The sequence below is a fragment of the Hypanus sabinus genome, chromosome 12, assembly GCF_030144855.1.
Source record: "Hypanus sabinus isolate sHypSab1 chromosome 12, sHypSab1.hap1, whole genome shotgun sequence".
NCBI lineage: Eukaryota > Metazoa > Chordata > Chondrichthyes > Myliobatiformes > Dasyatidae > Hypanus > Hypanus sabinus.
The window spans coordinates 40527748-40548773 of record NC_082717.1 but is presented as its reverse complement, the minus strand read 5'-3'; the positions used below and the strand labels follow the sequence as shown (position 1 = coordinate 40548773).

Genomic DNA, 21026 nt, shown 5'->3' with positions numbered 1-21026 from the left:
CTTGCAGATGCAAACCAGAGCAACACTTACTAAATGCTGGTGGAACTCAGCAGGTGAGACAGCATCTATGGAAATAAATTAACAGTCAACATTTCAGGCTGAGACCCTTCAACAGGACTGGTAAGGAAGGGGTAAGAAGCCAGAATAAGAGTGGCGGGGGGGTTGGAGAAGGAGGAGGACAAGCTAGAAGGTGATTGCTGAAGCCAGGTGTCTGGGGGAGGGCAGATGAAGTTAGAAGCTGAGAGGTGATAAGTGGAAAGAAAAGGCAAAGGGGCTACAGAAGGAATCTGACAGGAGAGTAGATCATGGGAGAAAGGGAAGGGGGGGTGGACATCAGTGGGGTGTGGAGATAGGCAAACGAGAAGAGATAAGAGGCCAGAGTGGGTAAAAGAAGAGGAGAAGGGGGAGGGGAAAATACCAGAAGTTGGAGAAATTGATGTTCATGCCATCAAGTTAGAAGCTACATAGACAGAATACGAGGTGTTTCTCCTACAACCTAAGAGTGGCTCCAACATGGCAGAACAGGAGACCATGTACCAACATGTTGGAATGGGAAAGGAAATAGGAACTGAAATGGTTGGTCACTAGGAAGTTCCACTTTTTGCAGATGGAACTGAGGTGCTCAACAAAGCAGTCCACCTATGTAGAGGAGACCGCACTGAGAGCGCCAGATACAGTAGATAACACCAACAGATTTGCATCACCTGGAATGACTGCTTGGGGCCCTGAATGGTGGTGAGGGAGGAAGTGAACGAGCAGGTGTAGCATTTCTGCCACTTGCAGGGATAAGTGCCAGGAGGGAGATGAGGACAGAAGGATGAATAGACAACAGAATATCGGAGGGAGTGAAACCTGTGGAAGGCAGAGTAGGGTGGGGGCGGGGAAGCTAAAGATGTGTTTGTTGGTAGGGTCCTGTTGAAGGTGGCAGACCTGCAGCAATGTATTCCACATGTTCACCACCTTGGTTAAAGAAATTCATCATAATCTGTTTTAAAGGGACATCCTTTTATTCTCGAGATACAAGATGGCCAACAAACTTAAGTAAGGCACAAATTCTTGTCCAATTTTGACTATAGGGCAAGGGACAGAAACAATTTCACTTCAACCTTCTAAACCATTCTCACATGATTGTACTTTCATTTATCAGCTGTCATCTCTACCAGTAAATCCCTTTCTTCTGCCCTGACAACTCTTAGCTACTGCTTTTAATGCCCAAGTCTCTCAATCCAGCCATAGAGATGAAAAAAAATTGACGCTGAATTGAACTTCACTTGAACTTCCCCATTTCTTAGTGTGCTTGTCATTTACAGCATCCCTGCAAAATTTAATCACCTGCCATCAGCAACTATTCAATCAGAGGGTACAATTGAGAAGTTAGAATTTTTTATTTCTTGCATCCATCTCACAACATGAGGGTGTAAAAACCCTTATATTACATCTCTGTTGCTGGTACAATAAGAAATCCTAATGTGGGAGGATATTGCCCAAACACTACGATTGTATACATAATTGTTTTGTAAACATGCATGTACAGTCAGATATGCAATCAGATCAATGTGTATTGATAAATCTGATGGCCTGGTGAAAACAGCTATGTTGGGAGTCTGTTGGTCCTGGCCTTAATGCTGCAGTAACGTTTGCCAAACAGAAGCAGCTGAAACAGTTTGTGGTTGGTGTGGCTGGAGTCCCTGATGATCCTCTAGGCTCTTTTTTAAAAAAAAATGCAACTGCTGCTGTAAATGTCCTGAATAGGGGAAAGTTCACATCCACAGATGCACTGGGCCATCTGACCCACTCTCTGCAGTGCCCTACAATTTGAGGCTAGTAACAATTCCCATACCAGGTGGTGACACAGCCAGTCAGAATGCTCTCAATGGTGCCCCTGTTGAAAGTCATGAGGACTTGGGGACTCATGCCAAGCCTCTTCAGCCATCAGAGGTGAAAGAGGCACTGTTGTGCTTCTTTCACTACACAGCCAGTATGTACAGTTCAGGGTGAGATCCTCGGTGATGTGTATACCGAGGAACTTGAAACCACTCACCCTCTCAACTACAGTCCCATAGATGTCAATAGGGGCTAGTCTGTCTCCATTCCTCCTGTAATCCATGATCAACTCCTTCATTTTATCGACAATGAAAGGTTATTTTCTTGGCCTCACTGTATCAGGGCATTGACTTCTCCTCTGTAGGCTGTCTCATTATTGTTGGAAATAAAACCCATCAGTGTTGTGTCACCTATAACTTGATAAGCAGACTGGAGCTGTGCATGGTAACAGTCGTGGGTGTATAGGGAGTTGAGGAGGGGGCTCAGGACACAGCTCTGGGAGGCTCTTGTGTGAGGGTCAGAGGAGCAGAGGTGAGGGCGCCCATTCTAAACTTCTGCCGGTGAACTGACAGGGAAATCCAGGATCTAGCTGCACAAGACGGGGTTCAGGCTGAGGTCTCTGAGCTTCTTGTTGAGCCTGGGGAGATGCATAGTGTTGAATGAACTGTAATCCAAGAACAGAATTCTAACATTAGCATCCTTCTTCTGCGGGTGAGTGAGGACAGTGGATAACACAAAAATAGCTGATTTTGGCTTTATCCAAACATTCAAGCACTCAAGATCACTCTACAGCAAGCAGCAGTGAAAACATCTGCCTTGTAATCCAAGTGATTTGTGTGTAATTTCCACTTCAGCAGATACCCTGGCCAATTACCTGACTAAATACATTATATAAGGAAGCTAGAGCTTCTCACTCTACATTATGATTTTACTTTTTTTGTGTGTATTTCTCTACGCTCATGGTCTTCTGCACACCACTGTTGTGACTTATTGTCATCTTCTTGTCAGCTTGAACCAGTCTGGTCATTCTCCTCTAAACTCTTGCTAACAAGGCATTCTTGCACAGAAAACTGCAGCTCACTGGATCTTTATTTTTAGTTCTATCTCTGTAAACTCTAGAGATTGTTATGTATGAAAATCCCAGATCAGCAGTTTCTGTGTAACTCACACCACCCCATCTGGCACCAACAATCTTTTCATGGTCAAAGTAGATAGATCACATTTCTTTCCCATTCTAATGTTGGGTCTGAAAACAACTGGATCTCTTGACCATATCTGCATGACTTTATGCATTGAGGTTGTTGCCACTTGACTGGCTGATTATATTACTTTAACAAGCGTGTATACAGCTGTACCTAATAAAGTGGCCACTGAGTGCATATAGTGGATTGAAAATGGGAATATTTATGCATGTGTAACTTTGCAGATATTTACTTCACATTTAATTTCATTTCCGAATTATACAGATCTCCATGTTTTACAGCGATCAGTTTTATTCAAGTTCAGCTTTGCAGAAGTTTATTGATGCAAAATGGAAACACTGTGCTACAGATAAACTTGTTGCATCTTATGGGCATAATATAGTAAAACAATTTAATTTTTAAAAGTTCCTTCCGCACCTCATTTGGTGCGTCGGGTGGCAACTCTTTAGCGTCTGTCTGCTTTGCAAGGCCGAATCGCTAGCTCAATGCTCAACACAGCACGGGTGGAATTCGTGTAAGGAGCTGGCAGGATTCGAATCCGGGACCTCTCACCCTGATGTCTGGTATAGGTGCCACACCACCGGCAATATAATTTATAGGTTTTCTCAAATCCCTTTGTGATCCAACAGCAAAACATGGAGAATATTAAAAATAACATAAAGATCAAAGTGTGATAAATTTTTATATTCAATGAAAACTACTGGAAAAAGAAAAACCAAAAAAAGACAGATTGTATTCAACTTTCTAAATAAACCACTAGAATAGTTCATTACTAACCTGTTCCACATTGTAGCCATGTTTTTCCTTTGCTACTGCAATATACTCATCCACTATATAAACAAAACAAGAGTAAGTAAAACTCAATGCAATTGCTTTCCCCACCCTCCAATAAAATACAGGCACAGTTCAGGCATTTGTTGGTATTCATTATAATGTCCTGATATGATGATCAATATTGACATTGAACACTTCTACACAAAGCATCCGGAAGTCTTTAAGATAAACAATCTCCATTCAAAATTTCAGCTACTATCAATGGGATCTTAATGACAACAGTAGTTAGGATAGGAAAATATTTCTGACACTATATGTTGTGAGACAATTCTTAGGCAATGAGCTGTGATGACAGAACAAAAAGCACAAATAAATCTCATGAAAATTGAGTTAAGAGACAGTAACACTGCATGGAGACAGGCCTTTCAGCCCAACTCATCTGAGCTGACCAAGAGTTTCACTTGAACTAGTTCCATTTGCCTGCATTTGGCCCACATCCCTCTAAAGCTCATCCATTTAAAAACCTGTCCAAGTGTCTTTTAAATGTTCTAACTGTACTCTTCTCTACTACTGCCTGTGACAGCTCATTTATATATAATCCTCTATGTGAGAAATTGTCCCTCATATCCATTTTAAATCTTTCCCATCTAGTTTTAACACCCTCATATTCTGGGAGAAAGACTGTATGGTGCCATCTTATCTGTGCCTCGTGTGATTTTATAAACCCCTCAGCTTCCTTTGATCCAGTTAAGACAGTCCAAACCTCTAAGGCTCTTGGGCTTTCTGAACAAAAAGAATAGTTTATTGACCTCACTGCACAGTAATTTGCTCTAAACATTATTAACAGTTTAGAATATACAAATTATTTAGATGTGTACTTGAAGAGAGTGACCAGCAAGTCTACACATGTAGGGCTGCAAGGAGTTTTTTTTAAAGCAATATGGACTATTGACATCACATATTTTTGTATTTATAAGAAGGATGCTGAAAGGAAAACTTTTGAGTTTCAAATTGTCACAAATTGTTTTAGAGTGCAAAACAGGAGAAGGAACAAATGTTTACTGGTTAAGCCTTGTGCAATTGTCAATGTTAATTATGGGCAAGATATACATATTATTTTCAAAGCTGCTTCTTGAGGAACATTTCAAAAACTGGCCTGTACTTCATAACAATGAGGAGGTAGTTTTGTTGATTTTCTGTCTCACTTGCCATTCGAATCAACAAAGCCACAATATTTGGAATGTGTTGCAAGGGAATGATAATGTTTTTAAATACAAATTTCACTAAGGTTCATTATTACCAACAGAGGATCATTTTCAAAACTCGACAAAATTGCTGGCCGGAACTGTTACTGAAGTGTACTCCTCCAAAGTTAAGCCTCACAGTTGAAATGACCAGAGGAAGGTTAACATTGCCATTGTCTGATGTTGCACCCGACTTATTTTTCATAGCAGTACAGGACCTTCCAGCCCAACAAGCTGCGCCACCCAACAACCCACCTATTTAACCCTAGCCTAATCATAGGACAATTTACAATGATCAATTAACATACTAACCAGAACATCTTTGGACTCTGGAAGGAAACCAGAGCACCAAGAGGAAACCCACATGGTCAAAGGGAGAATGTACAAACTCCTTGAAGACTGCACCAGAATTGATATCAGAACTCCAATATCCCAAATTGTAATAGTGTCCTGCTAAATCTATGCTACCATGGTGCCCACTTGGTTGTGCCGATAGTTGTATACATGCCCATCTGGCTTCATTAATAAACATCTCTTTTTTTCAATGAAAGTCATCCATAATCTTCATCCCTTTCATAAAGTATAAGAATAGCTTAAAGCTGCAAATTTACAGTTTTCTTACACAAGTCTGATGGTCATCTCAAGAGAAAATCTCAACTTCCCTAATGTGATGGACAATTTCACTTAAGATGCTAACGGATCTGATGTTTATTGGTAACATTTTTTCTTTATGATGCTTAACCTACCCAATGGCTCCCACACTCCAAGTTAAATAATAGAATCATAAGAGTATAGATCAAACGTTGATTCAGAAAGTTCCCAATGATTCAACCCGATTCCCATGTTCAAGTTAATTTAAGGAATCTTTATGGCATTGTTAATCTAACATCACCTATTCAAAATTGATTTTGCCAAATTATAAAACAGTACATCTTCACACTTCAGGATGCTTCTTATTGACCATAGCTTGGCATTCAACACTGTCAGTAAGCTTCAAGACCCTTGGCCTCAATACCTCCTTGTGCAATTTGATCTTTGATTTCCTCACTTGCAGACCCCAGTAAGTTCGGATTGGCAACATCATCTCCTCCACAATCTCCATCAGCACAGGTGCACCACAAAGCTGGGTGATTAGCTCCTGGCTCTATTTGCTTTACACTTATGACTACACACTAAGCACAGCTCTAATGCCATATAAAAGTTTGCTGACACCACCATTGTAGTTGGTCACATCAAATGTGGTGACATATCAGCTCAGCTTATAGGAAGGAGATTGAAAATCTAGATAGGTGGAGCCAAAACAACAACCTCTTATTCAGCAAGACCAAAGAGCTTATTATTGACGAGGTGGAGGAAATTGGAAGTCCATGAGCCAGTCCTGACCAGGGATCAAAGATGGAAAGAGCCATTAACTGTAAATTCTGGGTGGTATCATTTCAGAGGACATGTCCTGGGCCCAGCATGCAAATGCAATTACAAGAAAGCATGGCAGTGCCTCTACTTCCTTTAAGTTTGTGAAGATTCCACATGACATCTAAAACTTTGACAAACTTCTATAGATGCATGGTGGAGTGTTCACTGACTGGCTACATCACAGCCTGGTATGGAAACACCAATGCCCTTGAATGGAAACTTCTACAAAAAGTAGTGGATAGAGCCCAGTCCATCACAGGTAAAGCCTCCCCACCATTGAGTTTTTCTATAGAGAGTGTTGTCACAGGAAAACAGCATCTATCATCAGGGACCTTCACCAGCCAGGTCATGCACTCTTCTTGCTGTTACCATCAGGAAGAAGGTACAGGAGCCTCAGGACTCACACCATCAGGTTCAGAAACTACTCCTCAACCAACAGGCTCTTGAATGAGAGGGATAACTTCACTTGCCCCATCAGTAACTGTTCCCACAGTTTCAAGAACACTTCATCTCATGTTCTTGATATTTATTGCTTATTTATCTTGTTTATTGTGTTTATTATTACTTTTTGTTTCTTTTGTATTTGCAGTTTGTTGTCTTTTGTACACTGCAAGAAAACAAATCTCAGGGTTGTATATGGTGAAATACATGTACAGTTCTTTGATAATAAATTTACTTTGAACTTTTTTCAACTCATCATTACCTGCTATCAAGTATCCATAACATTCCACAAAAATAATAATTTGCCATTGTAGCAAAGCAATATTCAAAAAGGATTTATTTTTCTGAATTTCAACTTGGATTACTGCAATCTTACCTTTAACAGACCTAATCAGCATATGAATGAGGAACAGGAGTAAACCACTCACCATCAAGTCCTTCAAGTTTATTTAATAAGATTATGGTTGATCGGATTATAATCTCAGCTCTGCATTGCTGGTAACCTTTCCACCGCCTAGTTATTATGAATATCTACTTCTGCCTTAAAAATATTTGCTGCAAACATTGTTTGAAGAAAAAAATTCCAAAAGCTCTCAACTGAGAAAAACTTCGCTACATCTACATCTTAAGTGGATGAACCCAACTTTAAAACTGTAACCCCTACTTCTAGATTCTTCCATAACAACATGTTCTCCACATCCACCTTTTCAAGAACATTCAGCGTCCTATAATACTTCAATTTCCTTTCATCCTTCAGTCAAGCCCAGCATGTTCAACTTTTTTTTTAAAAATAAGACAACCCACCCCATGATAATGTGCATTTACATAGTATCAATAACACAGTCAGCTGTCTAACAACTAACCTTGAACCAAACCCAGGCCACCTAAGAACATTGTCTATTAATGCTTCTGAACATAGCAAAAATTAAAATCACAGCTGGTAACAGAAGTGCATGTTACATCTTAAGAAGAATACATGTAAAATTTATGTCATAAATGAAAAAAATAAATGACTGGACATATCAACACCCAAGTAAAGATTAGCCTATACAGGGTGTAATGCACTTGTCCTGGTGAAAGAACATTGTATTAATTGAGGGCAACTACAGCAGCATAATAAACTAATATCAGTACATAGTGAGGTACAATTTCCCACTGCTTTACTTTCTCCATTCATTTATCTATGACTGATGTCATGGCTTCGTGATAAAACTTTTTTTTGCTCATGCATCACAAGGCCTCAATTTCCGCACAATACATAAAATCAATGTACATGTGATAAATACATGAATCTGAAACTGAACATTCACATTTCTCCTGGCCTCATGGTAAAAAGGTACTGGGCTTCTTCAGGCTGCACACCTAAATGAAGGGCAACTTATGAGTCTCCTATCAGAGTGAATACCACCCCAACAATGATCAGTAATGCTGAATTCAAGGAGCACCAAGTTCAGCCTGTGAAGCTTCATCTCCTGCTCTATCTGGCTTCTGTCATCACAGCTCCAGTCATACAGTAGTTAGAAATGACATTTATCACCACATGCAGCAGGTTAAAGTGAGAAGGGCTGTAAAACATTTGAAGTGATTTTATTTGTTGATCTAGTCAACAGATCATTTAAGTCTGAATACTTTCCTTTGTTCTTAGATTAGAGTGACTTCCCTCATGTTTGACTCCAATACATTTAACATCGCATTTAGTTTTGTTGCCATTTGTTTAAAATGGTATATACACTGCCCCCACATTTCCTTTCAATAACCAAAAATGCAATTTCGGTTATTTTAGATTCCTAATTGACTTCATGCAGCCATTGGCCACTAAAGAAGTAAGCAACTGTTTTAGCTGCCGTCCATTATATATCTTGTTTCTCAGAGTTACCTTTCGAATAAACATCTAATATTAAAAAGTAAAAATCAGAATTCCAAAATAAAAACAAAATATTCAGTGTCTCTCTGCACCTTGGGAAAGGGAAAGAAGAGCAGCATGTCAGACTGACATCCTTTTATCCAGTTTACACTGTTGCTCTCTCCACAGATGTTATTTGATCAATTATCAGGCATTTCAATGCAACTTATGGAGCTTTTAGAAAGTGGGCATTAAACAGCCACTTAAGTCCACATCACATCTATTGAGGCAAAAGTGTTAAATCCATCAACTTAGTTGTTGATGATTATGAACAAAAAAGCATTAAGGATTCTATTTTGTCTTGTTTAAGAGTAGCAAATACATCACGGAGTTCCTCATTGGTCCATAAGTAACAGATGAAAGTAGAGACATGCAACAATGTAATTTAGCTGTTCCTAGAATATTCTAAAAGTTATTTAGTGCAAAGAGCTCCTCAAGTAAATGTTTAAATATTTCAAAATAGACGATCCACTTTATGTTTTAATCATTAACCTCATGAACTGAATTTAATGCTAAAGGCAAATAGTTATCTGGCTTGGTTAAATGTGGACAAGGGAAAGGCATCATATTCTCCAAAAATTCGTAGTTAATGGCCAATGAGTAGCAAACCTGAAGCACTTTTTTTTGGAATTCTAACCTAAAAATGAGAAGTACAATCAAATCTTATAAGATTCCTAACCAATTAGTTTAAATCAACTGAGCAGTACTCAACAATTAAATCTACAGCATTAAAAAACCATTATAATATCCTGTACCATGGATATTACAAGTAACACACCCATGAAGTAAAAAGATTCAATTTATTTCTCAAGTTTACTAAATTATACACAAATTGCAACAAATCTGACCTATTAAAAGGGTCAAGAAAATTTAATTACTTCACAGTGAAAGATAAAGTTATGTTGGTAAGCACAATAACTTAAAAAAAGTAAGACTTCTTTCGTGTTTTTGGTATCTGAATGAAAGATCCAAGGTTTCTTGAAAGGGCCTCTGCACAGAATCTTTCCACAGTACATAAAATGTAAATTTTCTCCTCTTGTGTATTTCCACAGTGCTCACTACAATCCCAAAGGTTGCCATTTAAAAATTCTATTAGTATTGTAGAAACTAAATACTATGTTGACCAATCTCTCTGATCAAGACAATTTTGAAAAAACAATCCCTTTAGATCAATGAAATGTTCATTCCCTGAAAGCAATTATGTAAGAGTAAATTATGACAACAAATGTGATATTAATATACCATGTTAAAACATGATAATTGAATTACTTACATTTTACATCTGGAATTATGTGATATGGAGACCAAACTAGCATACCACCAATTTCTTTATCACTGTATTTTGTAGCACCTATTAAAGAAAATTTCAAAATGATTTGCTTAATTAGTTTCAGCTATCATGGTCATGCCTTGAACACAAAATGTCACAACCACTAAATAAATTATCTTTTTTCTAATGCACTTTCTACTCAGAGGTACAGTAGTTTTTCCCCCCACATCTGATTGTAGTAACAGTAGTTCTTTTTTTGTTTTTGATTTTGTTGCAATTCCCGATACTCAATTACACAGAAACCATTCACCACCCCACTCCTATTTGTCGCCTCACACTCAGTTTCAAGGAGGCTTATTGTAAACTGAGGAACAGCACCTGGACAAATTGCAACCTTCTGGACTCAATATTGAATTCAACAGCAATACACAAAAAATACAGGAGCAACTCAGCAGGCCAACTGATGAAAGGTCCTGGCCCAAGATGTTGACAGTTAACTCTTTTCCATAGATTCTGCCTGGCCTGCTAAGTTCCTCCAGCATTTTGCATATTACTTTGTCTTCCAGCATCTGCAGATTTTCTTGTTTGCTACATTTTTTCTAACTGCATATATTCACTCATTAACCAAATTACCTTCTCTACACGTTAGCCCCATAGTCACCCCAGTTCCAGAGACATTCCCACCCCCACACTCTCCCCGCAACATAATGGCCTTGCTTTCTCTCACTCTCAGTTCCGAAAGCATTACAAAGCATTAACTTGGTTTTTCTCCTACAGATGCAGACTGCCCTGAGCATTTCCAGTAATTTCCCTAATGCATACATCAGAGCACCCAGAGGAAGCTCATGGGTTCATGGGGAGATTGCAAAAACTCCTTACAGAGGCTTGAATTGAACCCTGATCGGTGACACTGTAAAGCGCTGTGCTAACCGCTGAGGTGAGGAGAAATTTCATCAGAGGCTGGTGAACCTTTGGAATTCTTTACTTCAGAAGACTGGATGCACAGATGTTATGTTCATACAAAACAAGACTATCAAGGAAAAGGAAGAGAGATGATCTTTGTTGCAATCGGAGAAAATGCCATTGCAGAGATTATTAACTAATGTATGAAAGGCATCTTCTCTGATTATGTCAAAATTAGAGTATAATCACCATAATCACAACAGATGAAATAGATGTTATGGCAGCCTTTAGCCTACTGCAGAATCAATCTAACCCTTCTCTCCCACGTAGCCCTCCATTTTTCTTTCATCTATGTACCCAAGAATCTCACAAATGGCCAAATGTACCTGCCTCTGCACCATCCCAGCAGTGCATTCCACATATTCACCACTCGCAGCATAAAAAAATATTAATTTATTTATTGATACAGCGTGTAATAGGCCCTTTGACCCACAGTGCCAACAACCCCTGCTTTAAACCCAGCCTGAATCACGGGACGATTTACAGTGACCAGTTAACCTACGAACTGGTACGTCTTTGGACAGGAGGACCAAGAGAAAATGCATGCATTTCATGGGGAGGACCTTACAGATGACATCAGAAATGAACTCCAAACTTCCAACACCCCCAAGCTGGAACAATTTTGTGCCACTGTGGTACCCATTTGACAAATCTAGCTTTGACATCCCACCTATACTTTCTTCCAAATATTTTTGCCTCCTCCTATTAGCCATTTCTACTGTGGAGAAAAAAAAAACTGATTTTACTGTATCAGGCCCTGGTGGAGGACTTTGTCAAATGGTGCAAACTGAATTATCTGCAGCTCAACATGAGTCAGGCAAAGGAGATGCTGATGGACTTTAGGAAGACTAAGCCTGCATTGCTCCCTGTTATAAATGAAGATGAGGGCACGGATGTGGTGAGGACCTACAAGTACTCGGGGATGTACCTGGATGACAGACTTGAGTGGAGTACCAGCACAGAGGTTGTGTACACCTCGATCAAGTCACCAATCATTGGCCTTCATTCCAAAGAGAAAAGCTCTAGTTCAACCGGCCCATCCTCACAAGACACCCTCTCTAACCAAGGCAGTATCCTGGTAAATCTCCTATGTACTCTCTCTAAAGCTCCCACATCCTTCCTATAATGAGGTGACCAGACACCTCATATTTCAATATTTCAAGTGTGGTATAACCCGAGTTTTACAGAGCTGCAACATTACCTCATAGAACTCAATTCCCCGACTACTGAAGGCCAACACACTATAGACCTTCTCTTTTCTTTCTTTTTCAATCTTTTTATTGAGTTTCATATAAATATAAAAAAAACATAACATAATAATGAATAGGTTATGAATACAATAGACTTGAAATTACATTAATAATAAGATAATAATATCCTATTGAACATCAACAAAAAAAGTACATTAATCAATCAAGTCTATATAATTATATATAAAAAACAAAAAATAATCGTCAAAAGAAAAAGAAAAAAAAATTTGAAAATATATAAAAGAGAATATATATGGAAAAAAACACTAAACTAAAATGGGCAATAATAACAGTTTGTAAGTATATGATAGTGTCAAAGAACTCCGGAACTCCATACCTGAACAAGAATAAGCAGAAAGAAGGTCTGGAAAAGGCCAAATTAATTCATATGAAAATGTCGAATGAACGGTCCCCAAGTTTCTTCAAATTTAATTGATGAGTCAAAAATAGTGCTTCTAATTTTTTCCAAACTCAGATAAGAAATAGTTTGAAAAAGCCACTGAGACGTGGTAGGAGGATTTACTTCTTTCCAATTTTGTAATATAGACCTTCTGGCCATTAATGTTACAAAAGCAATCATTCGTCTGATTGAAGGAGAAAACTGATTACCATCCTCATTTGGTATACCAAAAATTGCAGTAATAAAATGAGGTTGTAAATCGATGTTCCAAATTGAGGAAATGGTAACAAATATGTCCTTCCAATAGTTATGTAAAGTGGGACATGACCAAAACATGTGGGTCAATGAAGCCACTTCTGAATGACATCTGTCACATTGAGGGTTAATATGAGAATAAAATCGAGCAAGTTTATCTTTAGACATATAAGCTCTATGTACAATTTTAAATTGTATTAAAGCATGTTTAGCACATATAGAAGAATTAACCATTTGTAAAATTTTTTCCCATTTATCTATTGATATATTGTATCGAAGTTCTTTTTCCCATTGTTGTTTAATTCTATCAGATATCTCTGGTTGTATTTTCATAATCATATTATAAATAAAAGCTACTAATCCCTTCTGACAAGGAACTATAGACCTTCTCAACCACCCTATCAACTTGCACTGCAACTTTGAAAGATTTTGGATGTGGACTGCAAAATATTGTTCATCCACACTGTTAAGAATCAACGCATTAACCTTGTATTCTACCTTTAAGTTCGACCGTGCAAAGTCAATTACTTCCCTATTTTCGGGATTGAACCTCATCTACCACTTCTCAGCCCAGCTCTGCTTCCAATCAATTACCTACAACAACATTCCACACTATCCACAACACCACCAACCTTCATGTCATCTGCAAACTTACACTCCTCATCCAAGTCATGTATAAAAATCATAAACAGCAGGGGTCTCAGAACAGATCTCTGCTGAACACCACCAGTCACTGTCTCCAGGCAGAATATGCACCATCTACTACCACTCTCTGCCTTCTGTGGGCAAGCCAATTCAGAATCCACATGGCCAAGTTTCCCTGGATCCCATATTTCCTGACTTTTCTGGATAATGTGTTGGATCCGGTTGGTTCACCTACCACCCCACCAGCCTCCAGATCCAACACATTATCCTCCGCAACTTCCGCCACCTTCAACAGGACCCCACCACCCAGCACATCTTTCCCTCCCTACCCCTCTCAGCTTTTCGCAGCAATCGTTCCCTCGCGACTACCTGGTCCACATGTCCCTCCCCACAGAACTCCCACCTGGCACTTAACACTGTAAGCGCAAATGCTACACCTGTCCCTACACCTCCCCCCATTCTGAGCCCCAGACAGTCCTTCCAGGTGAGGCAACACTTCACCTGCAAGTCTGCTGGAGTTGTCTATTGCATCCGGTGCGGCCTCCTCTACATCGGCGAGACCCGACGCAGACCGGGGGACCGCTTTGTCAAGCACCTCCGCTCCGTCTGTCACAATAGACAGGACCTCCCGGTTGCCACCCACTTCAACTCTGCCTTTCATTCCCATCTAAATAGGTCCATACATGGCCTCCTGTACTGCCATGATGAGACCAAACTCAGTTTGGAGGAGCAACATCTCATCTACCATCTGGGTAGCCTCTAGCCGGCTGGTATGAACATTGAATTCTCCAATTTCCAGTAATTCCCTCCCCCTTCCCCTATCCTAGGTTCCTCTCTGCCTCTCTCCCCTTTCAACTTTCTGCTCCTTTATCTCTACAGTTCTTTCATGCTTATCCCCTCCCCCCTTTATCCTTCCTCTGATTGGTTCTCCACCTGGCACCTCTAGCCCTTCCCCCTCCCCTATCTCTATTACTGGGCTTCAGCCCTCTCCCCCCCATTCCTGATGAAGGGTCTCGACCCGAAACGTTGGCTACTCTTTTCTCACAGATGCTGCCTGACCTGCTGGGTTCTTCCAGCATCATATACGTATGCTTTGCCTTCAATTTGTTTTGTTATTTCTTCAAAGTATTTAGTCAAGCTCGTGAGGCTCATCACAAAGATGTGTTGACCATCCTGAATTAGACAATGCTTCTCCAATTCTCATAAATTCTGTCTCTAAGAATCCTCTCCAATAATTTGCCTACCATTGACACAAGTCTCACTGGTAAATAGTTCTCAGAATTTTCTCTCCAGTTCTGCCCCTCTCTACTTTCAGAAATTTCTCTTCTCTAATGAAATTCACCTTGTTCACCAACTTGAAAATACCAAAGATCTCATCTTTGTTTCAGATGCTAGACATTCCACCTTAACAATAACAACTGTTCATCTGTTCTACAATGAAGACAAAAAAAACAGACACTGCTATCCATAAATAAAAATACATTTGAATGTGGTCAAAGAAATCAGAAGGCATCTATCAAGATAAATGGCAACAGTTTTGATTTATGATTTCTAAGACCAAAACATAATTTTTGTGAGCTCTAGAAATGTTATAACGATATATTCACATACTTCAATTAATAGCTTCCTTACAAATATTAGTCCCAAGTTTCACAGTATCTGTTAACAGATAAATAGTTAACATTTCAAGTCTAAAATAAATTCTCAATTTTGTGGGAACCTGGTTTTCTTGAAAGCAAAAAAAACTGCAGATACTGGAAATCAAAGATAAAAACAGAAAATGCTAAATTTTTTTCCCTCAAGTCAAGCAGCATCTGAAAATCAGGGCTCATTAAAATGAGCAAGCTGGTGATGAATGTTATGCTTCCACAGGGAACTTATTCTACTGCCAATTCAATTTCAACCTAATTAGCACGTGACATCTGTCTTGATTAATAGGGAAGAGTAATGAGGATTAATCCCAGGAAAGCTGAGGATGAGCTACAAAGTCAAGAGAATTCCTGCTCCTCAGTATGTCCAAAGTACATGAAGACCGATTACTGAAGAATCCAGAGCTGAGCAGGCTCATTCATTCTTGACCAATTCAACAAGGGGCCAAAATACACCTACGTAGAAACTTCTTCAGTAATGCCTGAAAAGCAGTAATATCAATTTTGGATCTACCATCCCTGGTTTGAAGGAAATGTGACATCTTTATATTTGATTTATCTAAAGCACATGACATTATCCAGCACTTTACAACACAACATATTCAGATGACAACATTTCAAAGTGCAGCCAGGCCAACTGAGAAACAGCACCAAGAGAGTACTTCTCTGGCATTTTACATTAACTGGTACATGTCAAGCACAACACACCCTGGATAATATGAATTCTACAATACTTCACCATTAAAATTATTGCAAACAGCTACCACCATCATGAATGGTTTGCATTTTTTAGATAATTTCAATGTAATTTGTATGATTTTATTCTAAACCAGGCAGTACCTTTATGTACTTATCAGCATCTTGAGAAATGGTAATGGCAATACAACTCTGACAAACATTAGTTGCTTTGGATCAAACAAGCTTAATCAATACTAATACAAACTCGCAATGTAAATTCATACAGCATTAAATATTATATATACAGTATTGACATGTTTTCATAACATTTTGAAATTTTAAAATTCATTTACAAGTCTCAATGTTTTGTCTTATCCTCAATGACTAAAACTGTTTAGCTGGTAAATATCATCACATTGGTGCCTACAAAACCTTACGGAGTAGTGCAACCACATTTCCTACTTTACAATGACCACACTTCAGAAATATTTCATTGGCTGTGAAGCTCCCTGGCACGTTCTGAAAGTGACATAAATGGTCGCACACGAAGTGCAAGTCTTTTTGTTTGCATTGTCTCTTTAACCCATCAGCAGCTCACAAGCGTGCAGTTTCACCTCCTCCGGGTTGCCGGCAATCGCCTCGGGGGAGGGGCAGCGCGCAAAGCAATTCACAACGATTCTGAACTGCAGTGTGCAGTTGAGTAGTGGGCGACGGACCGAGGAGAGGAACAAGCGGCACCCGGGCAGCAGCATCCCCAGCCGGAGCCTCACTCTCAGGCCGCCTCACTGCGCATGTCCCGCCTCGCTCGCCTATTTAAAGAGCTCGTTGCGCACCCCAAGGGCGCTCGGTGCCCCGCGACTCGAGCCCCCCGCGCCCTCTCACCAGCCCGGCCGCTCTCAGGAGTTAGCCAGCCAGCCCCGGAGTGGGGAAACTCACTGCCAAGCAACTCCCCCTAACCCCGCCCTCCAGCCCGGGCTGGAGCAGGCACTTGCAGCTGAGTCGAGGCTAATCCAGTCACCCTCGCCCCCACTTCCAGAACAATCGGGGCTCACATCAGTTACCCCGCAACGTTAATACCGTTATTACCGATGAAAACGATTATTTACCAGGGTTAAATTCCGGAATGGATGCCTGATAGTCAGAGCCCACTCGCATTCCGACATCTGCAACAATAACCAAACAAAAAGATAATAAATCACCCGTAAGTATGATCTAAAATAAAACTTGACTAGCGTCGAGTTACCGACATCGACTAAATCGGGGTTTAAAGACTCCAAGGTTTACAAAAGAAGTTTGATATTTTTTCGCATAGCGTTCGAGGCTACCACCGTGCTCGTCGTCACTGCCACTCTCCTCAGAATAATGTCCATTGGAAGAAGCGCCAGCGGGGCTCTTGGTGCCGTTCGATCGTCCTTTGCCCAAGTACTCCGAGCCTTTCTCCATCATTCCAGGCATCTTAGGGTGAAAGGATGCGAGGAGGAAAGCGGCGAAAGTTATTATTGGCTCTGCTCGGCGCTGCTTCCAGCTCACAACAACTAGGAGCAGGCAAGGCAGGCAGCCTCAGCACAGAGAGAAACAGCCGCTATCGCTCCGCTGCCCCATACCAACACCAGCCTACCACCGCCCCTCCCATACCCTCACGTTGTCCCAGGGACACAGTTCGGGTCTCCACAGCTCTGTAGGAAATTATCTCCCAAGTATTGTGTGGGCGAAGCAGCGTCTTCTTCCTTACTCAGACTTATGCCTCGGACTCTTTTTATTCTTTGTTCCACCCCTGCGGAAGCAGAGCTGTCACAGCGCCCATCAACGGTGAGATGGCTTTAAAAAAAAAGCACAAAAGATCAAAACTGAGTTTTTTTACACTTGAAAAGAGCGTATACTCTTGTTTACCAAACAATGTCAGTGATATGTGCGCGTGATTGCTATATCAGCTTGGCTGAACGTACAGCTGCCCATTCTCATACTTTGCAACTAAGGCACAAGGTTGGAGCATATATTGTTCAGTATGCGAATTCTGTAAAGCTGGTGGTATATAAGATCGAAATAAATTAAAGGTTTAAAAGTTCGACTGAAAGGCATAGAGAAAAAACGAATAATGACTACATTAAGATTCGGGGAATTCAACTAATTTGAATGCGTTAAGTTGTTTGCGATCAGTTAGGATACTACAAAAATCAATAAAAACAAAACATCTCCTTGAATGAATTTTTTTCTCTCACTTGTAAATCATTGTTTATAGTGATCATCTATAAGTCATGCATAGACACCCTTTCTGTCGACATTACGTAAATTATGCAAACCTAATTTCTGATTTAGTAACAAAGGTAGAGTTTACTAGATCGAGTTTTCTAGATACTCAAGTTTACTATTGTCTTATTCCAAGAAAATGCCCGTAGGATAAATATGTAGCGGTCGGGTGAAATAAAACGTTATCAAATTGTTTTTTTAAATCAATTCGGGAAGCTAAGTGGTATTAAATAGATTAAGACTGACAGTTTTACATTGAAGCACCAGTTAAAATAAAAGCAAAGTGATCAAATTACCTCAGCTGAGTTCAGGGCATTTATAGTATAGAATAATACGGTGTATAGTATGGAAATATAAATGTAAGCTGGCCATTAATACAAAAGACGATACCAAAAGTTTTACCAGGTGTATAAAGAGTAAAAGAGAAACAAGAGGGGACGTTGGAGAGTTAGCAGACAAACAGATTGAGCATTTTGCAACAGTCTACACTATGGAAAACACCAGCAGCACGCCAGAAATTTGATTGCTCAGGAGAAGGTGCTTGGGAAACTGAAAGGTTTGAAGATAGTTAAGACAACTGGACCTGATGGACTACACCCCAGGGTTCTGAAAGAGGTAGATGAAGAGACCATAGAGGCATTAGTCATGATATTTCAAGGATTCTGGAAGGTTCCTGAGTACTAGAAAATTGCAAATGCCACTCCATTCTTTAGGAGAGGGAGGCAAAGTCCAGAAAACAATAGGCCGGTTAGCCTGACTTTAGTGGTTGAAAAGATGATAGTGTCCATTATTGAGGATGAGCATAGTTTGAACATTTCCTACATTTGAATGTTGTGTTTTTGATATCTGGTCTTCAGCCATTGGATCAAGGTGGCAAAAGGTTTGGAATTATTCCCTGGCACACTTATTGTTAGAAATTGCTTTCACTCTGCTCTGCAGCTCATATTCTGTTCCAATGTTGTGATGATTCAAACCTTTTCATTATCCGGCAACTGATTCAAGTTCACGTCAGTCTGTTCTGGCTACCCTCATCTGAAGCAAGGAAATGTCACGTTGAACTGGTCTCAGTTTTATCTACCTGGGGATTGGAACAACTGTCCTCTTGCAGTATCCTATCCGAAGGAAACTATTCTCGGTGTGTAAGTGTGTATTAGCTGAGAGGACAATCAAGCTTTCTGGTAAATGCAAAGAAGTATGTTGTAGGACTGGAAGAAGTTACAGTGATGGGGCAGACAATGTGAATTTATTCAAAATCATTACAACATCATTAGAAGTTATATAGGCATGAAACAAAAATATTAATATTTTATCATATAAGCATAAGCAAATAAGGAATATAAACAAGAATAAGCTATTCAGCCCCAAATGCTAAATGTGTCATTCAATAAAATCATGTCTGACTTTTTATTCTTAATGCCACTTTCCCTTGACTCCCTTAAGATATGAAAATCTTTAAATCTCTGTCTTGAATATACTTAGCAACTGAACCAAACAGGCAACTTCAGAAGTTCCTAAAATTGACTAACCTACGTATAGAGTGATACTTTCTCTGCTTTGTCAGAATGGCTGATCCTTTACTTTGAGCTGGTAGTCCCAATTTCCATAGAGTCATTCAGTATTGAAGTGAGCCTTTCAGTCCAAATGCCAACTGTGTTACCCAGTGAGCTAGACCCATCTGCTCATATTGACCAGTAGCCCTCTAAATATTCCCATCCATATAACTATCTAAATAACTTTTTAAATGTTACTAACGTTCTGCCTCAAGCACTATTTCTTGCAATTCACTTCAAACATGCATCATCTTTTGCTTGAAGAAGCTACCCTAATGTCCCTTTTAAATCTCTCAACTCTGATCTTAAAACTATATTGTTTCTTGCTCCCCTATCCTAGGAAAAAAAACTATGTGCATTCATTCTGTCTATGCACCTCAAGACCTTATATCGCTCGATCAGGTCACCAATCAATTTCCTACATACCACAGAGAATGGTGTAGGCTACGCAATCTCTACTTATAACTCATGCTCCCAAGTCCGGGCAACATCCTGGTAAATCTTTCTGCACTTTTCTCCATGCTTTCTAGTTTGATAATATCTTTCCTATAACATGGTGACCAAAACAAACCAGTACCCCACAGGTTTATTGTGGTGGTGGGTTATGAGGGACAGTATCTACAAACATCTGGAATGACAGGGCCTGATTCAAGATGGTCAGCATTGCTTTGTGGATGAAAAGTATTGTTTGAAATATCTCTTACAGTTCTTCAAGGAGGCAAACAAGATGAGAGATGAGAGTAGGGCAGTGAACATTGTCAATGACAGGCTAGTCTGGAAAGTTTGATTGCATGGGATCCAGAGGACGATAGCGGATTGGATTCATAAGTAGCTCAGCGGAAGGAAGCAGTGGATGATGGTCAAGGGTTGCTTCATGGACTAGAGGCCTGTGTTTACTAATATGCCACAGGGGTTGGTGCTGGGACCTTCGTTATTTAGTAATCTATACTTAGTGGTCACTTTATTAAGTAGCTTCTATAGCTAATAAAGTGGCCACCGAGTGTATGCTTGATCTCCTTCTGCAGTAGCCCATCTACTTCAAGATTCAACATTTTGTGCATTCAGAAATGCTCTTCTACACACCTTAGTTGTAACTGTCACTTTCCTGTCAGCTTGAACCAGTCAGGCTATTCCTCTCTGACCTCTCTCATTAACAAGACATTTTCACCCTTTGAACTGCCGCTTGCTGTATGCTTTTTGTTTTGTGCACCATTATCTGTAAACTCTAGAATAGAGACTGTTGTGTGTGAAAATCCTGGGAGATTAGCAGATTTTGAGATACTTAAACCACTCTGTCTGGCACCAACAATCATAGTCA

General features: G+C 39.9%; 1 protein-coding gene across 5 annotated transcripts in view; it reads right to left on the bottom strand.

Moving 5' to 3' along the window:
- rcor3 (REST corepressor 3) overlaps nucleotides 1-17485 on the bottom strand; it is a 69955-nt gene extending 52470 nt beyond the window's left edge. The window contains exons 1-4 of one of the 5 annotated variants that reach the window (XM_059985795.1): nucleotides 17159-17485; nucleotides 17018-17074; nucleotides 10075-10152; nucleotides 3804-3856 (exon numbers count right to left, since the gene is read on the bottom strand). In XM_059985795.1, coding sequence (XP_059841778.1) covers nucleotides 3804-3856; nucleotides 10075-10152; nucleotides 17018-17074; nucleotides 17159-17366 — 396 coding nt within the window. In that variant the 5' untranslated portion in view covers nucleotides 17367-17485. Of the gene's footprint in view, nucleotides 1-3443; nucleotides 3553-3803; nucleotides 3857-10074; nucleotides 10153-17017; nucleotides 17075-17158 lie in introns of those variants that run through there. The other 4 variants (XM_059985794.1, XM_059985796.1, XM_059985797.1 and 1 more) reach the window with 4 other exon arrangements.
- Nucleotides 17486-21026: the final 3541 nt, after the last annotated feature.